A 26,895-nucleotide genomic window follows, 5' to 3' on the forward strand; every position below is an offset into this window, starting at 1 on the left:
TTTAAATGAAAGAACTAAGGCTTAAAAGGGTTAAGTAATTTTCCCAAGGTTCTATAGTTAGTAAGTAGTAGAGATGGGAATTATTTTAAGACAGTCTGATTCCTGAACCTGTACTTCTAATTTTCATGCCTTATAGCTTCTTAATCTGTACCCAGTTACTGATACAACCTTCTGCCTGGTACCCAGCTTCAAAAACTTGACATATCTTTAATTTTCTTCTTTCCCAGGCCCCCATGTCTAGCCCATTGCCAAATATGGATGCATCTTCCATATTTTATATCCATCTATGCTTTTTTATTCTGTCTTCTTCAGTCTAACTGTTGTTACCTAATCATTCTCCCTAACTTCTTTCTCTGCTTCATCTTTATTGGCTCCCTCTCCTAGAAACTAAGTTTGAACTCCTCAGCTGAGTAATAAAGATCTTCCAAAGCCTAATTCTTACCAACTTTACCAATTGTACTTCCCACTGTTCACCTTCCTGTAATCTTTATTTGGTTGGTTTTAACTGTTTGCTGCCCTCTACACACCCCTTCCCCTTTTCTTTGCTAGTACTCTGCCTTCAGCCAGAAATATCTTTTATTTTTCTATGAATCTCCAAATCTTACCTATCCTTCAAACCTTCATCAAATGCCATTTTTCACAAAGTCATCTTTAATTTTCTTCACTACTAACAATTGCACTCATCTGAACTCCCATAGCATTTCATCTGTAACTTTTTATTCCTGGCATATTTCACATTCTATTTTATTATAGTTATATATGTTCATCTGACTATTTTCTAAAATCGTGGGGTTGAAGGAGAGTACAATCTGGGGATTACTCATCATCAAATCCTTTGCAGTGTTTTTTTGGTTTTTTTTTTTTTTTGATGGTGGGGAATTATACCCAGGGCCTCATGCAAACTAGGCATGTGCTTTTCCACTGAGCTCCACCCACAGCCCCAACAGACTCTTGAATACAGTGCATCTTTGGAGAATGAATGAGTTTGTGAACAATGGTATCTAGCGTGTGAATACAAAGGAAATATAGCTGACTTCAGCAAGGATAGGGTGCTTGATTTCTTAAAAGTCTTTTACAGATGAAAAAAGATACATCTTTAGTGAATTCCCACTACAGGGAGGATTGACTGAGAAATGCTCACTTGCAGTGGAAATCCTAAGAAGTGCTCTCAATATCTAATTAAGGACACTGACACATCAGTACTTGCATCATAGTGCACATGATAAAAGCAGGTAGGGGCAGTTAGGTTGGGCAGACAGTGAAATATTTGATTGTACTGTGGCAGGCATACCATGTTTGGTATCTAGGAGAGAGTGGTTAGCTAAACAGAAGCAGGAATAACCAAACAAGTAGATCAAATGTGTGACTGATGACTGCATTGTAGATTAGTGGATCTACTTACTTAGATGGCTACATATTAGATACAACTTACATGTCTGATTCTTGGCTCCTAAGTTTTTACTGGGTATTCTTGAGGCAATGATAAGTAGACTTAAAAAATCCTGTGGAGACACATTTCTGTTGCTGTTATTAGATTTAAGTAAAGGTAATGACTGTATTCTGGTTAACATGATACAAGTACTTTGGGAAATATTTTTATTTTTAATTTTTTTGGCATTACTTGGATTTGAACTCAGGGGTTTGTGCTTGCTAGGCAGGCACTCTGCCACTTGAACCACATCCTGTCCCTTTTTTGCTTAAGTTATCTTTCAGATAGAATCTTACTTTTTTGCCTGGGGGAAGCCAGGATCTCAATCCTATGTATCCCTCCCTTGGAGCTGGGATTGAATATTTATTTTTTGAAAGATAAAATATACATGCATGTTACTTAATTTAAAGGGACAAAGACACTGTTCCTAGCCATCCAGTTCCCCTCTGTATGTTCTTTTGCATCTTGCCTTTTTACTTTTCCAATCTGTATCTTAGAAAGCCTTCTATAAATGTGCATACAAATCTGTCTTCTGTGAACGATGGATAAGTCTCAGTGTATTTATTCTCTTAGTGATAGACATTTAGGCTGTTTCCTTTTTTTTTTTTTTTTGCTATTATAAGCTGTACTTCATTGATCATCATTGAAGATTCTGGATACAGAGTAATTAGGTCAGAGAGTATGTGGGATTTTCATTATTGGTTGGTTTTATAAATTTTTGATAGATATTGCTAAGTTTCCTGTGACGAGGTGGTACCAAATTAAATTTCCACCAGTAGACTTCCTGAGAATGCTTTTCTAGGGGCAGATCTTTTTTGACTTCCCTTAAGTTAGTGTTTCTTTTGGCTTACAAATAGGTTTTTGTTTTAAATCCTGAAAGGTAGCGACATGGGACAACCATTGAGTTTTACTTTTTATTTATCTAAAAGTTAATTAGAATAAAATTCCTAACTCTTGAATTCTTCTCATTAATATGCTGGATTGTGTGAAGTTTTACAAAGATCCTAGGCTTTGTAATCAGTGAGCTTTGGGTTCAACTGCTAGCTACTTCCTAACTATAGCATTCCCTTCCCAATGCTCACTTTGTCTTCTCTCTAAAACTACTTCCTGTAAATATATGCACGAAAACAAACATGACCATATACAAACTCATATGTAGAATATGTTAGTAATGGTGGAACTACTCTATGGAACTTGGGGAAAGAGGGAAGGGAAAAGAGAATGACAGAGCATCAGTAATATCATAAAACATAACATTTGTGAAGGCAGAGGATGTAAGGATGTGTACTGAAAGCTGTTGAAAAGTGCCAAGGATGGGGGGAGGAGGCGCGATAAAGGGGTAGGGGAGAGCAATGGAACAGGTTGAATAGACCAAAGTAAAGTATACCCACAATGGGGATACATAGAGAAACCCCTTTGAACATCAACTTAAATATTAATAATGAAAGACAGGACTGTGATATAGGTATAGTGTGGGGGGGCACTAGTGGGAAGGGGAGAGTGAATGAAGGAGATCAAGGTGAGAGTATATGGTTGATGGACGTCATATACTTATATGATAGAACAAAGAAACTTTTTGCAGTTGCTTTAAGTGGGGCACGGAGGGGGTTGAGGAGGAGGGAGGATGGGGGTGATCTAACCAATGTGCAAATAAGCCTAATCTGAATTACCACTATGAATCTCCCTGTATAATGAATGTATCATAATAAAAAATTTTAAAATAAAAAACCTACTTTCTGATCTATAAAATATGAGTAATGCTTACCTGACAAAGCTATTGCAAAGATGAAAATAGTTTACCTATGTAAAATGCTTATCACTGTGTCTTTCAAATAATTTGCACTCGATAAGTGTTACTCCTCCCTCCTGTAACATAATAGGTAATAAAATCAACAAGATTGTTTTAGACATAACTGCTCCTTCTCAGCATTTGCTTGAGAAGAATTACTTGACACCTGATCATGCTAAGGGTCAGTGCTCACTGACAGGTGTCTTTCTGTAGCTATTAGCCTGATCGTCTGTTGGCTCTGATTTGGGCATGCCCTTACTGAGTGTGTCTGCCATTTCCCTCACTGCTAACTAGTTTATTCTCTCTACCTCTGTAGATGTCATCATCCCTGACAATGGAGAGCCAGTGGGCACCAGAGAGATCAAATGCTGCATCCGGCAAATCCAGGAGCTCATCATCTCCAGGCTTAATCAGGCAGTGGCTAACAAGCTGATTAGCTCAGTGGATTACCTACGAGAGAGCTTTGTCGGGACCCTGGAAAGGTGTCTGCAGAGCCTAGAGAAATCTCAGGATGTCTCAGTTCACATCACCAGTAATTATCTCAAACAGGTATGCCAAGAGTAGTTGCTAGGACACTATGTTACAGGTAACACATGGAACAACTCTCCTATAAGCCCAACTTAAAATTAGCGAAGAATTTCCCTTTCAACTTTTTGCCAGTTTTCCTATTACGTGAGCACTGCCTGTGGGAGGTATTGGTGAGTTGTAAAATTGCAAATGATAAACATGGAGAGGAAGTGAAAGGGCCTAACTAGTCACAAAATGGATGATCAATGTGTCATTGCAGCATGTATATTAAGGGATAAGTTTAGAAACCTTGAGACTGGACTATGTTCTTGAAGAAAACATCATTTTCGAAGTAGTTACTAGGGCATATTTTCTTTTGTATGTTCTCTTTCAGATCTTAAATGCTGCCTATCATGTTGAAGTCACGTTTCACTCAGGGTCTTCAGTTACTAGGATGCTGTGGGAACAAATCAAGCAGGTAGGGGTTGCTAGAGAAAAAAAATGTTTTTTTCAGCCCCACCTTGACTCACATGAATTCTGTCACTCCAACAGAGAACGGCTGTCTAGAATCTGCAGTTAATGTAAGGTGGCTTTGCGTTCTAGTTTGCCTGCCTGAGAGAATTCTAGTTTATGCCTATTTTCAAATAATTATTATTAACAGTGTTTCCTTTAACTCTTAAATGTGGTGGGTTAAAATGATATTTCATGGAGCCCCATGGCTCCACCTCACTAGCTTCTTCATATTTTTTTTTTATTACTCATATGTGCATACAAGGCTTGGGTCATTTCTCCCCCCTGCCCCCACCCCTTCCCTACCACCCACTCCACCCCTCCCCCTCCCCCCCCAATACCCAGCAGAAACTATTTTGCCCTTATTTCTAATTTTGTTGTAGAGAGTATAAGCCATAATGGGAAGGAACAAGGGTTTTTGCTGGTTGAGATAAGAATAGCTATACAGGGAGTTGACTTGAATTGATTTCCTGTGTGTGTGTGTTACCTTCTAGGTTAAATCTTTTTGATCTCACCTTTTCTCTAGTTCCTGGTCCCCTTTTCCTGTTGGCCTCAGTTGCTTTTAAGGTATCTGCTTTAGTTTCTCTGCATTAAGGGCAATAAATGCTAGCTAATTTTTTAGGTGTCTTACCTATCCTTACCCCTCCCTTGTGTGCTCTCGCTTTTATCATGTGCTCAAAGTCCAATCCCCTTGTTGTGTTTGCGCTTGATCTAATGTCCACATATGAGGGAGAACATACGATTTTTGGTCTTTTGGGCCAGGCTAACCACACTCAGAATGATGTTCTCCAATTCCATCCATTTACCAGCGAATGATAACATTTCGTTCTTCTTCATGGCTGCATAAAATTCCATTGTGTATATATACCACATTTTCTTAATCCACTTGTCAGTGGTGGGGCATCTTGGCTGTTTCCATAACTTGGCTATTGTGAATAGTGCCGCAATAAACATGGGTGTGCAGGGGTCTCTGGAGTAACCTGTATCACAGTCTTTTGGGTATATCCCCAAGAGTGGTATTGATGGATCAAATGGTAGATCAATGTTTAGCTTTTTAAGTAGCCTCCAAATTTTTTTCCAGAGTGGTTGTACTAGTTTACATTCCCACCAACAGTGTAAGAGAGTTCCTTTTTCCCGCATCCTCGCCAACACCTGTTGTTCGTGGTGTTGCTAATGATGGCTATTGTAACAGGGGTGAGGTGGAATCTTAGTGTGGGTTTTATTTGCATTTCCTTTATTGCTAGAGATGGTGAGCATTTTTTCATGTGTTTTTTGGCCATTTAAATTTCTTCTTTTGAGAAAGTTCTGTTTAGTTCACTTGCCCATTTCTTTATTGGTTCATTAGTTTGGGGAGAATTTAGTTTTTTAAGTTCCCTATATATTCTGGTTATCAGTCCTTTGTCTGATGTGTAGCTGGCAAATATTTTCTCCCACTCTGTGGGTGTTCTCTTCAGTTTAGAGACCATTTCTTTTGATGAACAGAAGCTTTTTAGTTTTATGAGGTCCCATTTATCTATGCTATCTCTTAGTTGCTGTGCTGCTGGGGTTTCGTTGAGAAAGTTCTTACCTATACCACTAATTCCAGAGTATTTCCTACTCTTTCCTGTATCAGCTTTAGAGTTTGGGGTCTGATATTAAGATCCTTGATCCATTTTGAGTTAATCTTGGTATAGGGTGATATACATGGATCTAGTTTCAGTTTTTTGCAGACTGCTAACCAGTTTTCCCAGCAGTTTTTGTTGAAGAGGCTGCTATTTCTCCATCGTATATTTTTAGCTCCTTTGTCAAAGACAAGTTGGTTATAGTTGTGTGGCTTCATATCTGGATCTTCTATTCTGTTCCACTGGTCCTCATGTCTGTTTTTGTGCCAGTACCGTGCTGTTTTTATTGTTACTGCTTTGTAATATAGTTTGAAGTCAGGTATTGTGATACCTCCTGCATTGTTCTTTTGACTGAGTATTGCCTTGTCTATTCGTGGCCTCTTGTGTTTCCATATAAATATAACGGTAGATTTTTTTCAATCTCTTTAATGAATGTCATTGGGATTTTGATGGGAATTGCATTAAACATGTAGATTACTTTTGGGAGTATAGACATTTTTACTATGTTGATTCTACCAATCCATGAACATGGGAGATCTCTCCACTTTCTATAGTCTTCCTCTCAATCTCTTTCTTCAAAAGTATATAGTTTTCCTTGTAGAGGTCTTTCACATCTTTTGTTAGGTTTACACCTAGGTATTTGATTTTTTTTTGAGGCTATTGTAAATGGAATTGTTTTCATACATTCTTTTTCAGTTTGCTCATTGTTAGTGTATAGAAATGCTAATGATTTTTCTATGTTGATTTTATATCCTGCTACCTTGCTATAGCTATTGATGATGTCTAGAAGCTTCTGAGTACAGTTTTTTGGGTCTTTAAGATATAGGATCATGTCGTCTGCAAATAGGGATATTTTGACAGTTTCTTTACCTATTTGTATTCCTTTTATTCCTTCTTCTTGCCTAATTGCTCTGGCTAGGAATTCTAGTACTATGTTGAATAGGAGTGGAGATAGTGGGCATCCTTGTCTGGTTCCTGATTTTAGAGGGAATGGTTTCAGTTTTTCTCCGTTAAGTATAATGCTGGCTGTAGGTTTGTCATATATAGCTTTTATAATGTTGAGGTACTTTCCTTCTATTCCTAGTTTTCTTAGAGCTTTTATCATGAAATGGTGTTGGATCTTATCAGAGGCTTTTTCTGCATCTATTGAGATGATCAAGTGGTTTTTGTCTTTGCTTCTGTTAATGTGGTTTATTACGTTTATTGATTTTCGTATGTTGAACCACCCCTGCATCCCTGGGATGAAGCCTACTTGGTCGTGGTGAATAATCTTTTTGATGTGTTGCTGAATTCGGTTTGCCATTATTTTGTTGAGGATTTTTGCATCAATGTTCATTAAGGAGATTGGCCTATAGTTCTCCTTTTTGGAGGTGGCTTTGCCTGGTTTAGGGATAAGTGTAATACTGGCTTCATAAAATGTGTTTGGCAGTTTTCCTTCCCTTTCTATTTCGTGGAACAGTTTAAGGAGGATTGGTATCAGTTCTTCTTTAAAGGTCTGATAGAATTCAGAGAATCCATCAGGCAGGTCCTGGACTTTTCTTTTTGGGGAGACTCTTGATTGCTGCTTCAATTTCATTTTGTGTTATAGATCTATTCAGGTGATTAATTTTCTCTTGGTTCAGTTTTGGATGATCATATGTATCTAGAAATCTGCCCATTTCTTTAAGATTTTCAAATTTATTTGAATATAGGTTCTCAAAGTAGTCTCTGGTGATTTCCTGGACTTCCATGGTGTTTGTTGTTATCTCCCCTTTTGCATTCCTGATTCTACTAATTTGGGTTTTTTCTCTCCTCATTTTAGTCAGGTTTGCCAGGGATCTATCGATCTTGTTTATTTTTTCAAAGAACCAACTTTTTGTTTCATTAATTCTTTGTATGGTTTTTTTGGTTTCTATTTCATTGATTTCAGCTCTTATTTTTATTATTTCTCTCCTTCTATTTGTTTTGGGATTTGCTTGTTCTTGTTTTTCTAGGAGTTTGAGATGTATCATTAGGTCATTGATTTGGGATCTTTCAGAATCTTTTTAATATATGCACTCATGGCTATAAACTTTCCTCTCAGGACTGCCTTAGCTGTGTCCCATAGGTTCCGGTAGGTTGTGTTTTCATTTTCATTGACTTCCAGGAACTTTTTAATTTCCTCTTTTATTTCATCGATAATCCATTCTTCATTAAGTAATGAGTTATTTAGTTTCCAGCTGTTTGCATGTTTTTTGTCTTTACTTTTATTGTTGAGTTCTACTTTTACTGCATTGTGATCAGATAGTATGCACAGTATAATTTCTATTTTCTTATATTTGCTGAGACTTGCTTTGTGCTCTAGGATATGATCTATTTTGGAGAAGGTTCCATGGGGTGCTGAGAAGAATGTATATTGTGTAGAAGTTGGATGAAATGTTCTGTAGACATCAACTAGGTCCATTTGATCTTTTGCATATTTTAGATCTTGGATTTCTTTATTGATTTTTTTGTTTGGATGACCTATCTATTGATGATAATGGGGTGTTAAAGTCTCCCACAACCACTGTGCTGGCGTTTATATATGCTTTTAGGTCTTTCAGGGTATGTTTGATGAAATTGGGTGCGTTGATATTGGGTGCATACAGGTTGATAATTATTATTTCCTTTTGGTCTATTTCCCCTTTTATTAGTAAGGAATGTCCTTCTTTATCTCGTTTGATCAACATAGGTTTGAAGTCTACTTTGTCAGAGATAAGCATTGCTACTCCTGCCTGTTTTCGGGGGCCATTGGCTTGGTAAATCTTCGTCCAGCCTTTCATCCTTAGCCTATGCTTATTTCTGTCGGTGAGATGGGTCTCCTGTAAGCAACAAATTGTTGGATCTTCCTTTTTAATCCATTTTGTGAAGCAGTGCCTTTTGATGGGTGAATTAAGTCCGTTAACATTAAGCGTTAGTACTGATAGGTATGTGGTGATTCCTGTCATTTAGTTGTCTTAGTTGTTTGAAGGTTTGATTGTGTGTATCTAAGTTGAGGTTACTCTCTACTGCCTTGCTTTTTCTTATCCTGTGGTTTGGTGCTGCCTGCTCTTTCATGGTTAAGTTGGGTTTCACTTTCTGTGTGCAGAATCCCTTGTAGAATCTTTTGTAGTGGTGGCTTTGTGGTCACATATTGTTTTAGCTTCTGCTTATCATGGAAGACTTTTATTGCTCCATCTATTTTGAATGATAGTTTTGCTGGGTAGAGTATCCTGGGGTTGAAGTTATTTTCATTCGGTGCCCGGAAGATCTCACCCCACACTCTTCTTGCTTTTAATGTTTCTGTTGAGAAGTTTGCTGTGATTTTGATGGGTTTACCTTTGTATGTTACTTGTTTTTTCTCTCTTACAGCCTTCAATATTCTTTCCTTAGTTTCTGAACTTGTTGTTTTAATGATGATATGTCATGGGGTAGTTCTATTTTGATCTGGTCTGTTTGGTGTCCTGGAGGCCTCTTGCATCTGTATGGGAATATCTTTCTCTAGATTTGGGAAATTTTCCATTATTATTTTGTTAAATATATTACGCATTCCCTTTGCTTGCACCTCTTCTCCTTCTTCAATGCCCATGATTCTCAAGTTTGGTCTTTTGATGGAGTTGGTGAGTTCTTGCATTTTCTTTTCACAGGTCTTGGGTTGTTTAATTAATAGTTCTTCAGTTTTTCCTTTAATTACCATTTCATCTTCAAGTTCTGAGATTCTGTCTTCTGTTTGTTCTATTCTGCTGGATTGGCCTTCTGTTTTGTTTTGCACTTCTGTTTTGTTCTTTTTTCTGAGGTTTTCCATATCCTGGCTGGTTTCCTCTTTAATGTTGTCTATTTTTGTCCTGAGTTCATTTATCCGTTTATTCATCGTGTTCTCTCTTTCACTTTGGTGTTTATACAGTGCTTCTATGGTTTCCTTTATTTCTTCTTTTGCTTTTTCAAATTCTCTATTTTTGTTGTCTTGGAATTTCTTGAGTGTCTCCTGTACATTTTGGTTGACCCTATCCAGTATCATCTCTATAAAATTCTCATTGAGTACCTGTAGTATGTCTTCTTTTAAATTATTCTTGTGGGCTTCATTGGGTCCTTTGGCATAGTTTATCTTCATTTTGTTGGAGTCTGGATCTGAGTACCTGTTTTCTTCATTCCCCTCTGGTTCCTGTACTAATTTTTTGCTGTGGGGAAACTGGTTTCCCTGTTTTTTCTGTCTTCCTGTCATTGTCCTTGGTGTTGTTACTGTCCCTGTACTGTGTGCAATTAAATATTTTCTAGCTTGTAATAATAACAATGGTAATATTTAGAATGGAAGGGTGAGCTGAGATGGAAAGCAAGAAGTTAAAGAAATGGGAAAAAGAAATACACAGACTGGAGAGAGAAAACAGAACAAGGTATCAGACAAGAAGGTTTCAAAGGTATAAACAGGGAGCTTTAGTGTACTAATCAACAGTAAGCTGAACAGACATTAGAGAGACAGAGAGAGGATTGAAAATCAAAAATAAAAAAAAGATAAGAATAAAAATAAAAAAGTAAATGAAAGAAAAATCTATATATAAAAATATATTAAAATAAAATGAAAAAATAGAAAATTTAAAAAAAGCAAAAAACCAAAAAACCTCCAAGTTCAAATGCAATGAAGTTTCAGTCTTAATAATTTGGGTGTCCATCTCAGTCTCCAATCCTGGAGATGGTGCCTCAGATGTTGTTCTGTAGTTGTCTCATCAAAGGGGACGCATAAAGTAGAACAAAACTACACACACGCACAAAAAAAACCCCACCAAGTGTCCCAAGTTCAAATGCAATACAGTTTCAGTAAGTTTTTCAGCATGTAGGTGTAATTCGGTTGTTCTCTCATCAAAGGTAGGGAGACAAAAAAAAAAGAGTCTGGAGACAGTTCTGAGAATGGTATCTGCAGCTGTGGCTTGCCTGCCCGCTGCTGTCAGCCTGCTGTTGCTGGAGGTGTTGTTTATGCAGATCTCTGGGGTGAGCTTAGCACTCACCTGGTCCCACAGGCTTTGTTTGTTCAGAGTTATCCTGTGCGGAAGCCTCTGCTACAGGCTTTCCCCTTTCCAAGCACTGGGAAAGGTGACCCTGCCCCCGCGTTGTCAGGCCTGCCTGTTTATTTACAGTTCCTGTGGGAGGTGGTCTTCCCCCCTCTCCTGTGCACTTTTCCTCCCACAGCCACTTTCACAAGCTTTCCTGCTCCTGATTATTGGGCGGTGCTGCTGCTCCTGCCAGCCGCCACGTTTGTTTACAGTTCACGTGGGAAGTGGGTCCTCCCTCCTCTCCTGTGGAGTTTTATTCCCTCCTCCACTCTCACAAGCTTTCCTGCTCCTGGTTGCTGGGCGGGTGCCCCCGCCAGAGCCTCTCCAGCGCCCAGCTTGTTTATTTACAGTCCCAGGAAGGATTCCCTTCCCCCAATCTTTGGGGCTCCATGCGCCCCTTCCTCTTTTCCAGTGTCTTTATTGCTCTTATTGCTTATTACTCAGTTTCTCTTTTTTCCCCGGGTGAAGGTCAGTCTGTCCAGGGGGCTATGCTGCTCTGGCCCAGGCTTGTCTGTGGGAGTACTGCGGTACCGCTAAGCTCACCTGGTCCGCGTCTTCCCAAGCTGTCTGGGTGCCGGGGACTGGCGGCCCAGGGGCCCTCCTGGTTTCTCTGTTTAACGTGAAGTGGAGATGCTCTGCGCCGGTTGGAGGTGTGGAGGGGTCAAAGTTATGCCTTTTCTCAGTGATTATGCCTGCAAAGTGTGTCTCCCGCATCTCTCCAAGATTTCACTATAGGAGGCTCGCTTTCTGCTTCCTCCCTCTAGCCGCCATCTTGGAATCCTCTTCATATTTTTTTTTTATCCAACCTAAATGTTTTCTCAAAACTAGGCATTCTTGTTGCCAGAAGCCGAGAATGTGGTTCCTGTTCTGCAATTGGCCCTGGCTCTTATGTACAGTTATTTACTGCTTCTGAAAGCGATGTAGCAGGCACTCCCCACACTGAATGTAGCATACTGAGGTTTGTGAGCATGTAGACTAGGCCTAGTGGTTTTGATGCCTTCCTGCGAGCCCTACTTCTGAGGTGCGTGGAATTTGAGAGGAGCCTCAGACTTCGTATGGCTCCTATTTTAAGAGCCTGCTTCTAATGAGTGGGTATCCCAGAAAAGGAGGGCATTGTTGGGGGTCTTGTTGTAGTTCCTTTCTTATCCCTCAGTGATCCCACTGTCTCCTTTTTGACAGATCATCCAGCGCATCACGTGGGTGAGCCCGCCCACCATTACTCTGGAATGGAAGAGGAAGGTGGCCCAGGAAGCCATCGAGAGCCTCAGTGCCTCCAAGTTGGCCAAGAGCATTTGCAGCCAGTTCCGGACTCGGCTCAACAGTTCTCACGAGGCTTTTGCAGCCTCCCTGCGGCAGGTTGGTATGTAGGAAAGGAGGTGCAGCTGGAACAAGCAGACAGGAGCATCATCCACAGGGAATACTTTGCTCTCTACCCTCCTTACAATTAAAAAAAATCAGTTTATTTTCTGCTAGAGGATAGTATTATGTGATAGGAAGTTTCAGCAATAAGTTTTCATGCAGATATTTTTGTAAGTCTGGGGAGAATGGAAGGAACTCAGTTAATTTTTCCCCACTTCACTGAGTGAGGAAAGAATGGAGAGGAGTTTCTATAGTATTTTAGGAATGAATGACAGAAAGGAAAGACATTCCAGTTTCCATACTAATTCATAGTTATATCATATCTGCTTGTCTGGGGTGTGTGTGTGTGTGTAGAGTAGATAGATGTGATTGTGTATCCAGGAGGAAAATTACTGTTTATTAGCAGTTCACCATGTGCCAGTCACTGTATTAAACATGTCCCATACATGTTATTTAATTTTCAGAATTATCCATATGAGGTAGATAGTATTATTCCTATGTAACAGGTGAGGAAGCTGAGGGTAGGGATTTGTTAAGTCAGATCTTTTCCTGTTTCCTTCCAAGTTGGAAGCTGGCCACTCAGGTCGGCTGGAGAAAACTGAAGATCTATGGCTGAAGGTTCGGAAAGATCATGCCCCCCGCCTGGCCCGCCTTTCCCTTGAGAGCCGTTCTTTACAGGATGTCTTGCTGCATCGTGAGTCCTTGTTTTTTCCCAAGTAAATTAGTGGAGGACATTTTTATGTCCAGCTTTTGAGAATCACAGAGTCTCAAGTTGCTGCCTTGCAAAGCTGCCTAAGCTGTTACTGATGTGATTTTGGATTCTGGAAGTCTTGTTTGGTCCTGCTATTTATGTAGTTTAAATAACATGACCAAGGTGGTTTTAAAGGAAACCAGCCAAGTTATTTTCTGCTAGTTTAGAGTGAACTAGATTTTCTTCCCCTGGCATAATTACGATTTCCTAGCCTCTAGGTAGTTTCCCATCTAAGAATCTTAAAGAAGTTGTCCAGTAAAGTTACCATTCCCCTTGCCTTATCTGTGTCTCTATATCTTATAGGTAAACCTAAATTAGGACAGGAACTGGGCCGAGGCCAGTATGGTGTGGTATACCTATGTGACAACTGGGGGGGACACTTTCCTTGTGCCCTCAAGTCGGTTGTCCCTCCAGATGAGAAGCACTGGAATGATCTGGCTTTGGAGTTTCATTACATGAGGTGGGTCCTGGTTTCATTCATCTCTATGGGAAAGATCCAGAGAAGCAGCTAGAAGGCTGGAATAAGTTTTATACCAAGAGCTATCATGCCCTATCTCTCCATACCTATGTTTCAAAATGTTGTAGAGTAATGTTTGTGGGTCTAGCCTGGACATATGCTCTCTTTAAGGCCTTCGCTTGCTCTTTTCCCACCATTGTAATTTCTCAGACTCCTCATTCCATTTGAGTTTTATTTTCTTAGTCATTAGCGCCTGTCAGTTTTAGATTCTGATTCTTTGACCTTGATAGAGAGATCGTTCTCTGTGGTCTCTGTCTGCACTGAGGTCCATTCCTTTTGAATCTGGATTAAGCATGGCCTTGAGGTTATTTTTTCCTATATCCTAGCATCTCATACAGGATTAGAGCCCAAATATTGTGGGCCAGACCTCTCTCCTTCTCACAGGTCTCTGCCGAAACATGAGCGATTGGTGGATCTCCATGGGTCAGTCATCGACTACAACTATGGTGGTGGCTCCAGCATTGCTGTGCTGCTCATTATGGAGCGACTACACCGGGATCTCTACACAGGGCTGAAGGTGAGGTGAGGCCAGGAGAGGGCAAGGTTCAGCTGGAAGACAGACCCACTACTTCATTTCTTCTCTTTTTCCTTTAGGCCCTCCTTCCCACTTTTTGGACTTTAATTCTTTCCTGTTTATTCAGAGTTTCTCACTTTAGAGTGTTAGAGTAATCAGGCTTTACTGCACTTATTTCCAGAAAACCTTAAACAATTCTCAGAACGTATTTTTTGCCCCAGTATATATTCTTAATATTTATTAGCAGCTACTTTGTACAAGGCCCTGTATTAAGCACAGTAATTATATTATAAGTATAATTTCCAGGAACTTTTTTTTGTGATGCTAGGGACTGAACTCAGGGTCTCACACCTGTTAAGCAAGCATTTTACTGCTTGAGCTATACTGCCAGCCTAATTTCCAGGATCTTTTAAGAGAATTGTAATTAGTGAATATTTCGTGAAGATGTGGAATTTGAGTTTGACATATGTACCTTGATGGGTAGAATTTGGATAGTTGGAAAGAAGCTATACCAGGGGAAAGGAAGAGCATAATGCCAGGGTATGTGAAGGTGAATAAGAACACCAGGCACTTTGGAGCAGTTGGTTTATCTTGGGAATAAGGGGATATAGCATGCAAAGAGATACTGGGAACAAATTATACTGGGAGTCAAAATGTTAAGAATTTCCATAGGATTCAAATTTGTTGGAACAATGTGAGGGTATACAACCTACACACTCCAGCATAAACCCTGATAAGGTTTAAAGCAAAAATTGCTGATACAGGGTTGGGGATGCAGCTCAGTGGTAGAGCACGTGCTCAGCATGTACAAGGTCCTAAGTTCAATACCCAGAACCACCAAAAAAAAAAAAAATCACTTATGTGATCTTGATTTTTAAAAATGAATTAGGATATACCACTGAAGAATTTTGAGAATTCAACCCTCAGTTGAATTTTAAACCCTCTTCTAAAACAGCCACCAGTACATTAGAACAGAGTAGAAGGAGAAAGAAGCTGACCTCAGAGTGTCTGGCTAGTATCCTTTTCACACCTTCTCATTGTATATGTTTATATGGATTCTTCCAGAAGTAAGGCAGAGAAATCCTTAGAAAGGCGAATCAGTGTCCTGAGGAGTCAGTAATGTGAAGAAAATGGCTCTAAGTGGAGAGTCACAAACTCTTCTTCATTTCAGAGGAGTTAAGCTCAGTAGCACCTGATGCTTTTTCACAAGTGGGCCGGAGGGCTGGTGGAGAGGCTGAAGTGGTAGAGCACCTGCCTAGCAAGCATGAGGCCCTGAGTTCAAACCCCAGTAGTGCCAAAAAAAAAAAAAGGATGACATAAGCAGGCTGGAGGACCCCATGTGATCTTTTGGGTATGTGATAGGACTTTTTCCAGAATTCAGGAGACTAAAATTGAAGTAATATGAGTGAAAACCAAACCTGGGCTAACTGGGCCTAGAAAGCAATGAAAGTAAGTCTGCCTAATGGACCTAGAAATAGCCTTAAGGGCAGTCCCAGAGTCATTCAGTTAATAGAAGTGAGCTTGTGCTTTCCGTCATTCATTTCCTGTCTTACTCACATCTGGGGGTTGTCCAGCTGGCCCTACCTGCAGCCCGAAAGGGATTTTACCTGGCTTGTGTCCTTTACAGCTTGCTCTTCCTGCTTTTCCTCTGCTTCCCTCTCAACTGCTTTAGTCATTTAGTGACCCACAGTCAGAAGTCTCAGTTGCTTCAAGCAAGTTGAGCTGAAGTGTTGCCCTGTCATGACACACAGGCTCTTTTGTCTCCCTAAGGCTGGGCTGACGCTGGAGACACGTTTGCAGATAGCTCTAGATGTGGTAGAGGGGATCCGCTTCCTGCATAGTCAGGGGCTTGTCCATCGTGACATCAAGCTGAAAAATGTGCTGGTAAGTAAGAGCTATGACCAAGAAGATTCATTCCTTCTGTGGGTTAAGTGACCTTTTGGAGGGTATATATAAACATCAGTTTGGTCCTAGGAAAAGTCCACATGGAAAATAGAGTTACTAGTATAGTGGATGGATGATGTTTTGGATTTGAGCCTAGGAAGGAGTTTCAACATAGACCTACCTTATATTGTATAGGCTTTTCCCCTACACTGTTGAAAAATTTTAACTTTACAGAAAAGCAGAAAGAGTGTCACAATGAAGACTCACATAGCCTTTATCCAGATTTGTTTTATTGATTTTTTTTGTTTTTCATTTTTTGGTGGTACTGGGGTTTGAACTCAGGGCCTTGTCCCTGAGTGGCTCTGCCACTTGAGCCACCTATCAGCCCTTTTCACTTTCAGTTATTTTTCCCCCGGACTGGCCTGAATTGCGATCCTCCTATTTTTGCTTCCCATGTAGCTGGGACAACAGGGCATGTCACCATACCCCACTTTCTATTGGTTGAGATGGAGTCTCATAGACTTTTTGCCCAGGCTGGCCTCAATCAGTGATCCTCCTGATCCCTTCCTCCTAAGTAGCTAGGTTTGCAGGCGTGAGCCACTGTGCTCAGCCCCAGACTTGTATTCTCTGTTTCTCCTAGCATACTCACTCATAGACCTGCTTTTCACTCACAGTGTGCATGTGCACACATACATACCAGTGTGCCTGAAGTATGAGAAAGTAAGTTGCAGATAATATTTCATTCCTAAATACCTCAATATGTATCTCCTAAGAAAAAAGGCAGTTTTCTAGATAATTAAAATGTCATTAGCATACTCAAGAAATTTGACATTGATACAATACTGTTATTTAATATACAGTCTATATTAGCATGGTCCAATTGTCTATAATCTATCCCATTGCCCCAAATATGATCTGTTTGTTTGATCCAAGATCTCATCCAAGGATAATACAGTGCATTTTTGTTGTCATACTTCCTTAGTCTCCTTTTATCTAGAATGGTCTTTCTGCCCTTTTTTGCTTAATGACATTGCTGTTTTTGGATTTTGGGGGTGTTTTGGTGGTACTGGGGGTTGAATTCAGGGACTTGTATTTGCTAGGCAAGCTTTTTACCCCCTAAGCCACCCCACCAGCCCAATATTGATATTTTTGAGGTGCCCAGGTCTTTGTTATTGCTTAGGGTTTGTTGAGAGATTACTGGATGAGAGCTAAATTGAGTGAATATATCTTAAAAGGTAAGATAGTCATGAACTTGCTAGTCCTGTTACCTAAAGAATCTTCTGCAGCTAGAGACGTGGCTCAAGTGATAGAGCACCTGCCTAGCAGATGCAAAGCCCAGAGTTCAAACCCCAGTGCTATTAAAAAAAAAAAAAGGAATTTTTTGACATATTCCTTTTGAAAATATATTAAGAGTATCATCAAGGTGTTTCTAGAAACACTTCAATAATGTACAAAGATTATAGCAGTTTGGGGCAAGAGAAGGAGCTCTAAAAGTGTAGGCAGAGACTAAGAGACTGATTGATAACCAAATGAGACAGGTTTATTTACTTTTTTGTTTTTGTTCTTGCTTTTGTGGTGCTGGGAATAGAACCCAGTCCTCTGCATATGCTAGGCAGGCTCTCAGTTTCTCCCTACCCCTCAGTCCTCTTTTGGAGCTTTATGAAAGAATACTACAGGAGTCTCCTCAGCTGACCAAAAGACCTCAACTTTCTTATCAGCTTTCTGCCTTGAAGTCAAAAGGAGTACAGGGAACTGAAATGTCTCCTCAGTGTCCTTCCATGGACTTACTCATTCTTCTAAGATTTATGAAAGTCTTGATTTGTGCCAGGCACTATGCTAAGTGCCAGGAATACAAAGATGAAACAAACAGTCCCTGCCACCAGGTTGCTCAGAGTATAGAGAGGAAGACAGTAATAGGAGTGAATTTAGAGATAGTGAGGGTGGAGGCAGTGTTTATTAAGTACTACTTTGAGGTACCTACTTTGAAACTGAGTTTGCAGCTGAGTATTGTGTGCAGCATCAGAAACAAGGTGACTCACCCTGCTTTTGGCAGCTGGACAAACAGAATCGTGCCAAGATCACTGACCTAGGATTCTGCAAGCCAGAGGCCATGATGTCAGGCAGCATTGTGGGGACACCAATCCATATGGCCCCTGAACTTTTCACAGGTAAGGCTGTGCAGGGCGTGGGTTTGATCTTGGCTCAGTATTTTAACCTCTAGTGCTACCCCTCGAGGGTACTAAGTAGTGTGCACCAGTACTGCTGGCATGTCTGGCACAGACCAGGGAACAGGGGGAGCTGAAGGCAAGTAGGGGAATAGTAAAGAGGTAAAGGAATGAGAAAGAAACATGCAAATGGGAGTCACCAAGTACTCTTTTGGAGGTATTTCTAGGTAATTAGTGCCATAATTGCCATAATCAGCCAGTTGTTTACCATGAGGTTTTGACTGAATAACTCCTAATTAATAGAAGGTGTCTTTGTTAAGGAACCTATAGTTGACATAGAGATAAATTGATAGTCAAATAATTTGAAAGCAGTATAAGGTAGTATGAAATGCTAAATTAAAGGCTATATAATTATGTACATATATATGTATGTAATATACTGTTGGTGTTCAGTGACAGGATAAAAAAAGGTTGAAATGTTTAATCATTTTGTGGTAGAGGTGAGATTTTGGTAGAACTTGAGTCAGATCTGGAAAAATTGGTAAGTGGAAAGGAAACTCACATTTATTAAGTATATATTTGAAGTAAGGTCATGTGGGCAACTGTGTATTTTGTTTCATTTAATTCTCAAATAATGCAGTAATGTTGATTTTTTTTTTTTTCTGGTGGGACTGGGGTTTGAACTAAGGACTTTTTACACTATAAAGCTGACACTGTACCACTTGAGCCACACCTTCAGTCTGTTTTGCTCTGGTTATTTTGGAGTTAGGGTCTTGTGAACAGTTTACCCAGGCTGACTTTGTACAGCCATCCTTCCAATCTCATCCTCTCAAGATTACAGGTGTGAGCCACCAGTGCTCAGCAAAACTTTTTTTTTTTTTTTGGTGGGACTGGGGCTTCATGCTTGCAAAGCAGGTGCTCTACAACTTAAGCTACGCCTCCAGATGTTTATGCATTTTTATGTCAATTTTGTGGACAAAGTTGAGACCAGATTGATGAAGTAACTCACCCCTAAAACACTGAGCTAGAAGATAATGGATATGGGATTTTAAATTTAGGACTTTGTTTCTCCACAGGCCAACCATGTATTGTGAAGGAAAGAAACTTCTGGAGACAGGAGAAGGGGAAATCATAGACTAGAAATAAGCATGACAGAAAAGAGATCCATGTTGGGGAATAATAGCAAACAAGGTTGGAGATAAATAATATTGAACCTGAAAATTCTTCAGAGAAGTTAGTATTGTACAAAAAGTCAGGAGTTACTGAGCTTTGAGAGATAACAAGAAAATGTATTTGGAGATTAGCTTAGCAATAGCACGTAGAGGGGATTTGAGTGAAAAGAATCAGTATAGGGAGACTAGTTAAGTAGTGGTTGTCTCCAGGAATAGGTTGGTATTAATGTTGAAACAAAACAGTGTGACAGATTTGAGATCAATTCAGTGAGAATAGCCAAGATTTTGTTACTCTCTTGATGTGAGTAATGAATAGAAATGAATGCCCAAAAGATGACTGAAGTTTTGAGCTTATGTGGACGGGGAAGGTGGGAAGATAATCACAGGTCAAACCTTAGTATTGGTAAGAGCTAAAATTAGCAGTGTATTTGGATATTTTTCTCATTTCACACACCATTCTGTCCCCATCTCTTTACCCTCTTTACCATGTGATACACACATGGACAAGGAGTTAGGTTGAGAACTGTAATTCTGCCCAAATAGAGACCAAATAGACAGTCATCATTTGTCTTTTCTTAGGTTTACTTTTTAAAAATTCTATTCCTACTGCTGTTACTTTATTTTAACTGCTTCCTATTTAAATTCCTTTGATTATTTCTACTGCGGTCCACGCAGTTGCTGTCAGAATTATCTTTCTAATATTATTAGTACCTTTTTACCACCAGCTCTAACACATAAATGGCCTCTTACTATCCACTAGATCTAGACTCTTCTGTCTTTAAGAAACTTGTAGTCCCCGTGATTCTCCTTTGTCAGCCTCTCAAGTGCTGAGGTTGCAGGTGTGCGCCACCACATCCAGCTAAAAATGTTTATATTCTGCTTCTTGTGTACCCATGCACCTGTATTTCCCAAATACAACCTTTTAGGATTAATCTTGCAGACTGTCCCATTAAAATGAAAGGTCTTATTTTTCTTGTCTTTTGTTAAGTTCTAGTCTTAGCTTGCTTAGCATTTAGCTTTGACCTCCCAGCACCATAGTTTCCTGATTTGTAAAAATGGGCACAGTTGTTAGGAAGGACAGTGGATGTTGAAGCTTTAGAAGAAACATATAAAGACCTGCAATTACGAAGTGGCAGCAGTGCTGCTATCTTCCTCTCCCTGGCTCACTGCTGTTCATCCCTTCTTGCTAGGAAAGTACGATAATTCTGTGGACGTCTACGCTTTTGGGATTCTTTTCTGGTATATCTGCTCAGGCTCTGTCAAGCTCCCTGAGGCATTTGAGAGATGTGCCAGCAAAGACCATCTCTGGAACAACGTGCGGAGAGGTAAGTGCCACAAGCATTGCTTTGCCCTAACTCCCCTGGTGAGAGTAGACTGAGCCAAGGCACTGCAGCAGGGGCCCTTGTCATCCTCTTCTGACCACTCCACAGAGGACCACATTTTTCTGGATTCCACATGGAATCCCAGCAGCACAATTGAACATTCTCAAAAGTGTTTTTTCCTTTAAGATTTCCAGTTCTTTAATTTCCTATGCCAGTGTGTTCCAGTTTTTGTTGTTGTTTTGTTTTGCTACTATTCCTACTAGGTTCTACCCTAGATATTTGCAGAGGAAGCCAAAGCTCCTTGTATTCCTTAGGTTCCTAAGCTCCCTAGAGGCATGACCAGACTGTCATGCTGGGCCCCTCTCACTGACTGGCCATATTTCCGTGCTGCTCTCTCTAGGGACCCGCCCAGAACGTCTCCCTGTGTTTGATGAGGAGTGCTGGCAATTGATGGAAGCCTGTTGGGATGGTGACCCCTCTAAGAGGCCTCTCTTGGGCATTGTCCAGCCCATGCTTCGGAGCATCATGGACCGACTCTGCAAGTCCAATTCTGAGCAGCCGAACAGAGGGCTAGATGATTCTACTTGATATCAAAGGCCTTTTGTCTTCCATTCTCTGTTTCTTTCCTTCCCCTTACCTTTTACCCATGGGGAGAATTTGACATTTATTCATTAAGGGAGCTGAGGGAATTGGTGCTTGCTGGCAACTTGAGACCTTCCTGGGCAGAGATGGCTCCTGGACAGTGAAGAGTTGGATAGCTGTTTAAGCATTCTGGGCAGTTCACTGATGTCCCATGCTGTCCTTTGGCAAAAGATTGTCTAAGATGTATAAAAACTGAAGAATGTAATGTTCTGACCTCTGAACCTAAAAGGAAACAAATGTTACCATTGTCTAGTCACTATGCTGTGTTTATAAGGCAACAAGTAGTGGCACAGTGGCAATAGTGTTAAACATGTATCGCTTTCATGATTTCAGCTTTAGCTAGGAGTAGTTTGGGTCTACCTAGTGGTAAGGACCACATAGAAAATTCAGCCTTAGTTCAGGATTCTGTGAACATGAGTATAACAAAAACAACTTGAGGTTTCCTGGTTCCTGCTATTTGTAACTGGGGAATCTCAGGTGGTAACAGTCAGAAGCCCCAGGGAGGGAGCTAGAAACAAAGCTCTCTGTTGCTTATAGTGCAGTGTGTTTACATTATGGGGCCACACATGCCTGAGATCTGGGAGGGTAGGAGAGGGTTTCGCTGTTATATTAACAAGAAGCAAAAAAAAGTGTGTACATGTGTACACACACACACACAATTTTGAGTTACTGCTAACCCCAGAACAGAATCTGTTCTACTCTTAGGTCTTCCTAATCTCCTGCCCTCTTTTGGGCAGAAGGGAAAGCTGCAAATAACATGATACTTAGGTGTGAGTGTCTAAATAGAACTGACCCAGTGAGACCTGAGAGTTGGGAAGTATTAGGAGGCTATGGCCTGTATCTGAACCTCCTAGGAGGGCTACAGTTTGTCTTTGAAACTTAAAAATGTTAAAACTCTCTTTTGTATTTGAATCTAACACGCTAATATTTTTAAGCTTGACCAGTGGTTTAAAAAGCCAAGGTTTCTTCTGTTCCTTCTTTTTATGTTATTTTAAATATAATCTGTTAGAAGAAAGAATCGGACAAAAGAGAACAAGGAGACTTTCAAAGTACACTAGAGAGAAACTGATTCCAGTCAGAAGAGGGTAACAGATTAAACACTGATGCATCTCAGGTCTTGACTTGGAAGTCTCCCTCCACCAAACTGGTCCATTAGGTTTAGAAACATAGGCAGGTGAATAGGCAGAAGAGGAAAATAGCTTCTCTCTGTGGTCTGGCCCCTATGTCCACTCCAAAGTATGTGAAATAACCAGGCATGGTGGTGCACACCAGTAATCCCAGCACTTGAGAGACTGAGACTCTCAGGTTCTAGGCCAGCCTGGGCTACATAGCAAGTTTGAGATTAGCCTTAACTATATAGTGAGACCCTGTCTCAAAAAAACAAAGCAAAGTGTATGAAATAGGTCCCCAAATAGGTGTTTAATGTGTTACATTAGTTGCTAGGGTTTTCTAGAGTTATAATTGAATGACTGTCTCTTACATAGAATATAAATGGAGTCTATAATAAATTTTTATATACATAACTTTTTTTTGTGGGGCTGGGGATTGAACCCAGAATTTCATGTATGCTGGCAAGTGCTCTACCACTGAGCTGTACACCAGCTTTATATAATTTTTAAAGCTCAGTTTTAACTGTAGTCACCCTGGGCTATGATTATAATACATTTAAGCATAGTAGCCCCTAAGCACTTGCAACCCTTCAGAAACTCCATATAATGCTATAAATCTGTTTACTTACAAATGATTAAGTGACTAACTCGGTGTTTTTTAGTTTTATTGGTTCCAGCCTGGTTTTGGTAGAATGTTCAGTATACCTCTTAGCACTTCGACTGTACTTCAAGTTCCTCCATTCTCCTCAGCATTAACTTGTTGCCCTTCTAGGGACTATGATGGGCTAGATGTTGAGTTAAGAAAGGAGAAATGAGTAGTCTTTACTTATGAGAAAATCACTATAAGTCAAGTCTGAATGAAATTTCCAGAAAAGTCTTATGTAGTTAGTTAGGGAACTGCAGACTCTTGTATTTTTAACTTTAGCTATAATCAGGAGTCTGTACTTCCATTGTAGAAATCACATTCCTAACACTCTTTGAAAGTTTAAGCTCATACTCATACATGGGAGGTTAGATTTTTTTCCCCCCACTCTGAGTCCTTTTTCAGTTTATCCACTATGGCTTAGTCTGCTCTTGGGTACCAATTTTCTAGCAAATTCCCTATATTTTTTGCCCAGTGGGAGGAAGAGAGGGACTATGGTAAATAAGGAAATAAGTAGTTGTTTTATAGTTTATTAAAAAAAAAAAGTATTCTGAGAAAGGTGCAAGATATTCCTAAAAATCTCCAGACTAGCCAAAGTCCACATATGGATATTTGGTGGTGTTATTTAACTACTCAGCAGGCTGAGTGCGAGAATACATGTGTATAATATGTGTATACTTTACTTTTGTTTTATAACCTTGTTAGCTAATTTTGGATTCCTTGGCACCCATTATTATTAAAGTGATGGAATGCCATGAAATGTACTGTATTGTATATTGCTTGGGAAAACACTAGGTATGGCACCATAGGCAGTACATGACTTAGCATGGCCAAAGTCCTGAAGAATTTCCTCCCAGCTTTGGTTGTGTTCCCAAGTGATGAAGTGAGATTGTGTTGAGGGAGGAAGAAGGATGGTATGGAGAATTATCCTTACTGTGTTCTATCCTTAAAAATTGTAATGAGGGCATTTTACCCCAGCCTAAAAATGATCACCTGGCCATTTTTAATGAGCTTGAAGACTGGTTACTCTTTTTGCTTCAGAACTGAGAGATCTTTCTTGCAGAGCAATCAGAAGAAATGCTGGTGAAGCCTGGGGCCCTGGATTGGCTGAGCCTGTGCCTAGAGAGCTAGCAGCGATATATTCAAGGAATGTTCACTCAGTCAGGGTAGGTTCCCCCAGGCAGGTCATGGTGCCCTGGTGCTCTGCAGTGGCCACTTAACTGAGAAGGCCTTTCACTTCTCTGGGAAGGAGGACTGCCCTGGTTGTTCCCAGACCAAAGAGAGTCTATTTTGACATCTACTTTTAAGGGGACAGACTAGTCAGAAGCTGCTCCTGATTTTTAACACTAAAGCTCTAGGAAACAGTGGAGGAAAGAATATGTTACTGTTAACTATAGAAGCAGGAGAATGTTAGAACTCTGGGCCAATACCTGTCAGCTCTGCTTTTGTATCTTTGCTTGAGCTTCCAAAGAGGGGTTGGAGGGTTGAGGATGTAGCTCAGTGGTAGAATGAGTGCCTAGCATGTACATGGCCTTGGGTTCAATCCCAGCACCAAAAACCACAGAAAAGTCAAATACTGGTTGAAAATGTTTTTCCTGGCAAAAGTGGCCCAGGGTAGCAGGGCTTCAAAGTGACAATTGCACTGAAAGACACTTTATTTTTTTGGCTTACTGTTTAGCACTGAGAAGCCCAGGGGGATTGGTGATTACAGTAGCACTTTGGGAAACTGAGGCACCCTCTGGCCTTGCTTTGGAGAGATACCATGCCTTTAGTGTTCCATTTGGCCAGTTGAAACCTACCAAGTCCATGTTGCATCAAAGTGGGGTTAACAGCCCTGGAACAATCCATTGCCAAAGGAGGTATTGCTTTCTTTGTGTTCAAAGCTTGCTGTTTGGATTTGCTGGATCAAATAACCCACTTTTTCTTTAAAAGAAAATGAGGGTTTATTCTTCTAGAAATGGGGGGGGGGTGAACTTGAGCTAGTGTGATATTAAAGTGAGTAAGGAAGGAGTGATCTTGGGATACTTGTGTCGCAAACTCCCCTGGAGGTTTCATCTGCTTTGTTAACATCTAGTCCAATTGAGTTGATGGCAGAAACTGTGTGAGAACATCTGACATTGGGGAGGCCACCTTGTCCAGAGGGCTGATGACAAAGTTGGTCTGGATAGCTCATTGTCTTTTGTCTTTATGTAATGTTTTTTATCTGTTTCAAAGGACTAATGTTTATTACAATGTTAAATAAAAGTATAACATACTAAGTGTGTAGAGTAAAAGTGCAATAACAAAAGAAAATTATTTTGACACAAATGTCAGTCTCTACTCCTTCCTTTCTTGTGCTGCCTGGCTCTTCCCAGGGCACTGTTACAGCAGGACCGTGTTAATTGTGTATATTTTTAAAAGATGCAACTATGGGTATATCTTCATTTAGTGTAATTTTGAATGGTTGGGCTTGGTTTTATAGAGTATTCTATAATTGTTAGGATGCACAAATACCAGACGTGCTGTATAATAAAGATCACATTAACATTTTAGTTTTATGTCTGTTTGGCATTACCTTTCCTTCACTTCCCTGCCCAGCATTGCAGGATGCTGTCTAATCCCCTGAGCTTCCACTGTGACCTGTGGTCAAATACAGGGAGATTGATGACACGTGTTATTCCTCCAGCAGCAGCCTTCATCATGACCATGAATTTTGGTAGATCTTGGTGACTGGATACACTATATTACTACTATTTTACTTCTCAAGGATGGGACAAGGAAATGGGGGCTAGGGTAGTGAAGAAGACTGGGGCAAAGTGGGATGATAGCAATTTGTCTTTTCAAACCTATCTGGGGGTGGGACCGTTTTAGGCAACTTGCCTTTCAGCATGTACTTGTAGCATCCTGAGTTCATACAGGAGCCTGGCTACTCCTTATTTCACTGTGAGGGACTCTGGGGCTGTAATCTATATACCACCCTATCTTCATTTAGAATATTTTGAGCTCTCTGTTTAGGCTTGCCTCACTGTGCAAATTTGCTTGTTCGGCAGTGCCTGACAGGTACCAGCAAAAGCCACCACCAGGAGAGCAGCACTGTATAGTCAGAGAAGGTCAGCATGCAGCATGTCTATATGTCTATTCTTCCTTGGAATGTGGTTTTTTTTCCCTTTTCTTCTTTTGTGGTGCTGAAGATTGAACCCAGGGCTTTATGCATGCTACGCAAGCATTCTACCACTGAATACACCCCAGCCCTTCACTCATCCATCCATTCATTCATTTATTCAGACAGGGTCTCGAGAAGTTGCCCAGGGTGGGCTTAAATTCACGATCCTCTTGTTCAGTCTCCCTAGTACCTGGAATTATAGGACCTACACCATACACAGCTTTGTTTCATTTTTGATTACCATTTCATGTTGGACTTGTGTGACTGAGTCACTTTTTGCCACATTTGACTGCAACACAAGACCAGAAGATAGAACCCCAGTGGTGCTCAGCCTCCCTCTACACAATAATCATGAAATGCAGATCAGCCTCTTCTGCTTGTGAAACTCTGCTAACTCCAGCTACCCTTCACAGTTAAATGTATCCTGCCTTTTATGCACGTGCCTTATATTCTCTTAGTATAAAGTTCAGTGTGACTGAGTCTCTTAACCTCTTCCCTTCCTGTTACTACTTTGGAAAAAATAGCTTGTGCTATACACATTTTTAGATTGACTGCTTTTTCAAGATCACATCCCTCAGGTGAGTCCCTTAAGTAGGGCAACTTGGGTGGCTTTCCTGGTTTTCTGTTTGGGTGGGGCTTTGAGGGAAGAGGCCATGTCTCTGAACATTATTAAAATTCAGCTTTAAAATTTCTACCTTTAGCAGGATCTCAAGGATTCAAGAGTGCTAATTGAATAGCTTTCTTTTGAAACAGCTGGTTATCATGGCTGACCATGTACTTTTTGAGGCCTCCTAGGACCCATCTAGGGATAGCTCATT

The 26,895-nt window shown here is 40.4% G+C and overlaps 1 protein-coding gene across 4 annotated transcripts in view; it reads left to right on the forward strand.

The window, feature by feature from the left end:
- Positions 1–25,466, forward strand: part of Dstyk (dual serine/threonine and tyrosine protein kinase) — a 54,934-nt gene extending 29,468 nt beyond the window's left edge. For 3 of the 4 annotated variants that reach the window (XM_074048517.1, XM_074048518.1, XM_074048520.1), the window contains 10 exons: positions 3,535–3,767; positions 4,120–4,203; positions 12,037–12,213; positions 12,781–12,910; positions 13,271–13,427; positions 13,869–14,001; positions 15,769–15,882; positions 17,936–18,050; positions 20,410–20,544; positions 20,942–25,466. In XM_074048517.1, coding sequence (XP_073904618.1) covers positions 3,535–3,767; positions 4,120–4,203; positions 12,037–12,213; positions 12,781–12,910; positions 13,271–13,427; positions 13,869–14,001; positions 15,769–15,882; positions 17,936–18,050; positions 20,410–20,544; positions 20,942–21,129 — 1,466 coding nt within the window. In that variant the 3' untranslated portion in view covers positions 21,130–25,466. The remainder of the gene's footprint in view (positions 1–3,534; positions 3,768–4,119; positions 4,204–12,036; positions 12,214–12,780; positions 12,911–13,270; positions 13,428–13,868; positions 14,002–15,768; positions 15,883–17,935; positions 18,051–20,409; positions 20,545–20,941) is intronic. The other variant, XM_074048519.1, reaches the window with a different exon arrangement.
- Positions 25,467–26,895: the final 1,429 nt, after the last annotated feature.

Source organism: Castor canadensis, chromosome 11 (genome assembly GCF_047511655.1).
Source record: "Castor canadensis chromosome 11, mCasCan1.hap1v2, whole genome shotgun sequence".
Lineage (NCBI taxonomy): Eukaryota > Metazoa > Chordata > Mammalia > Rodentia > Castoridae > Castor > Castor canadensis.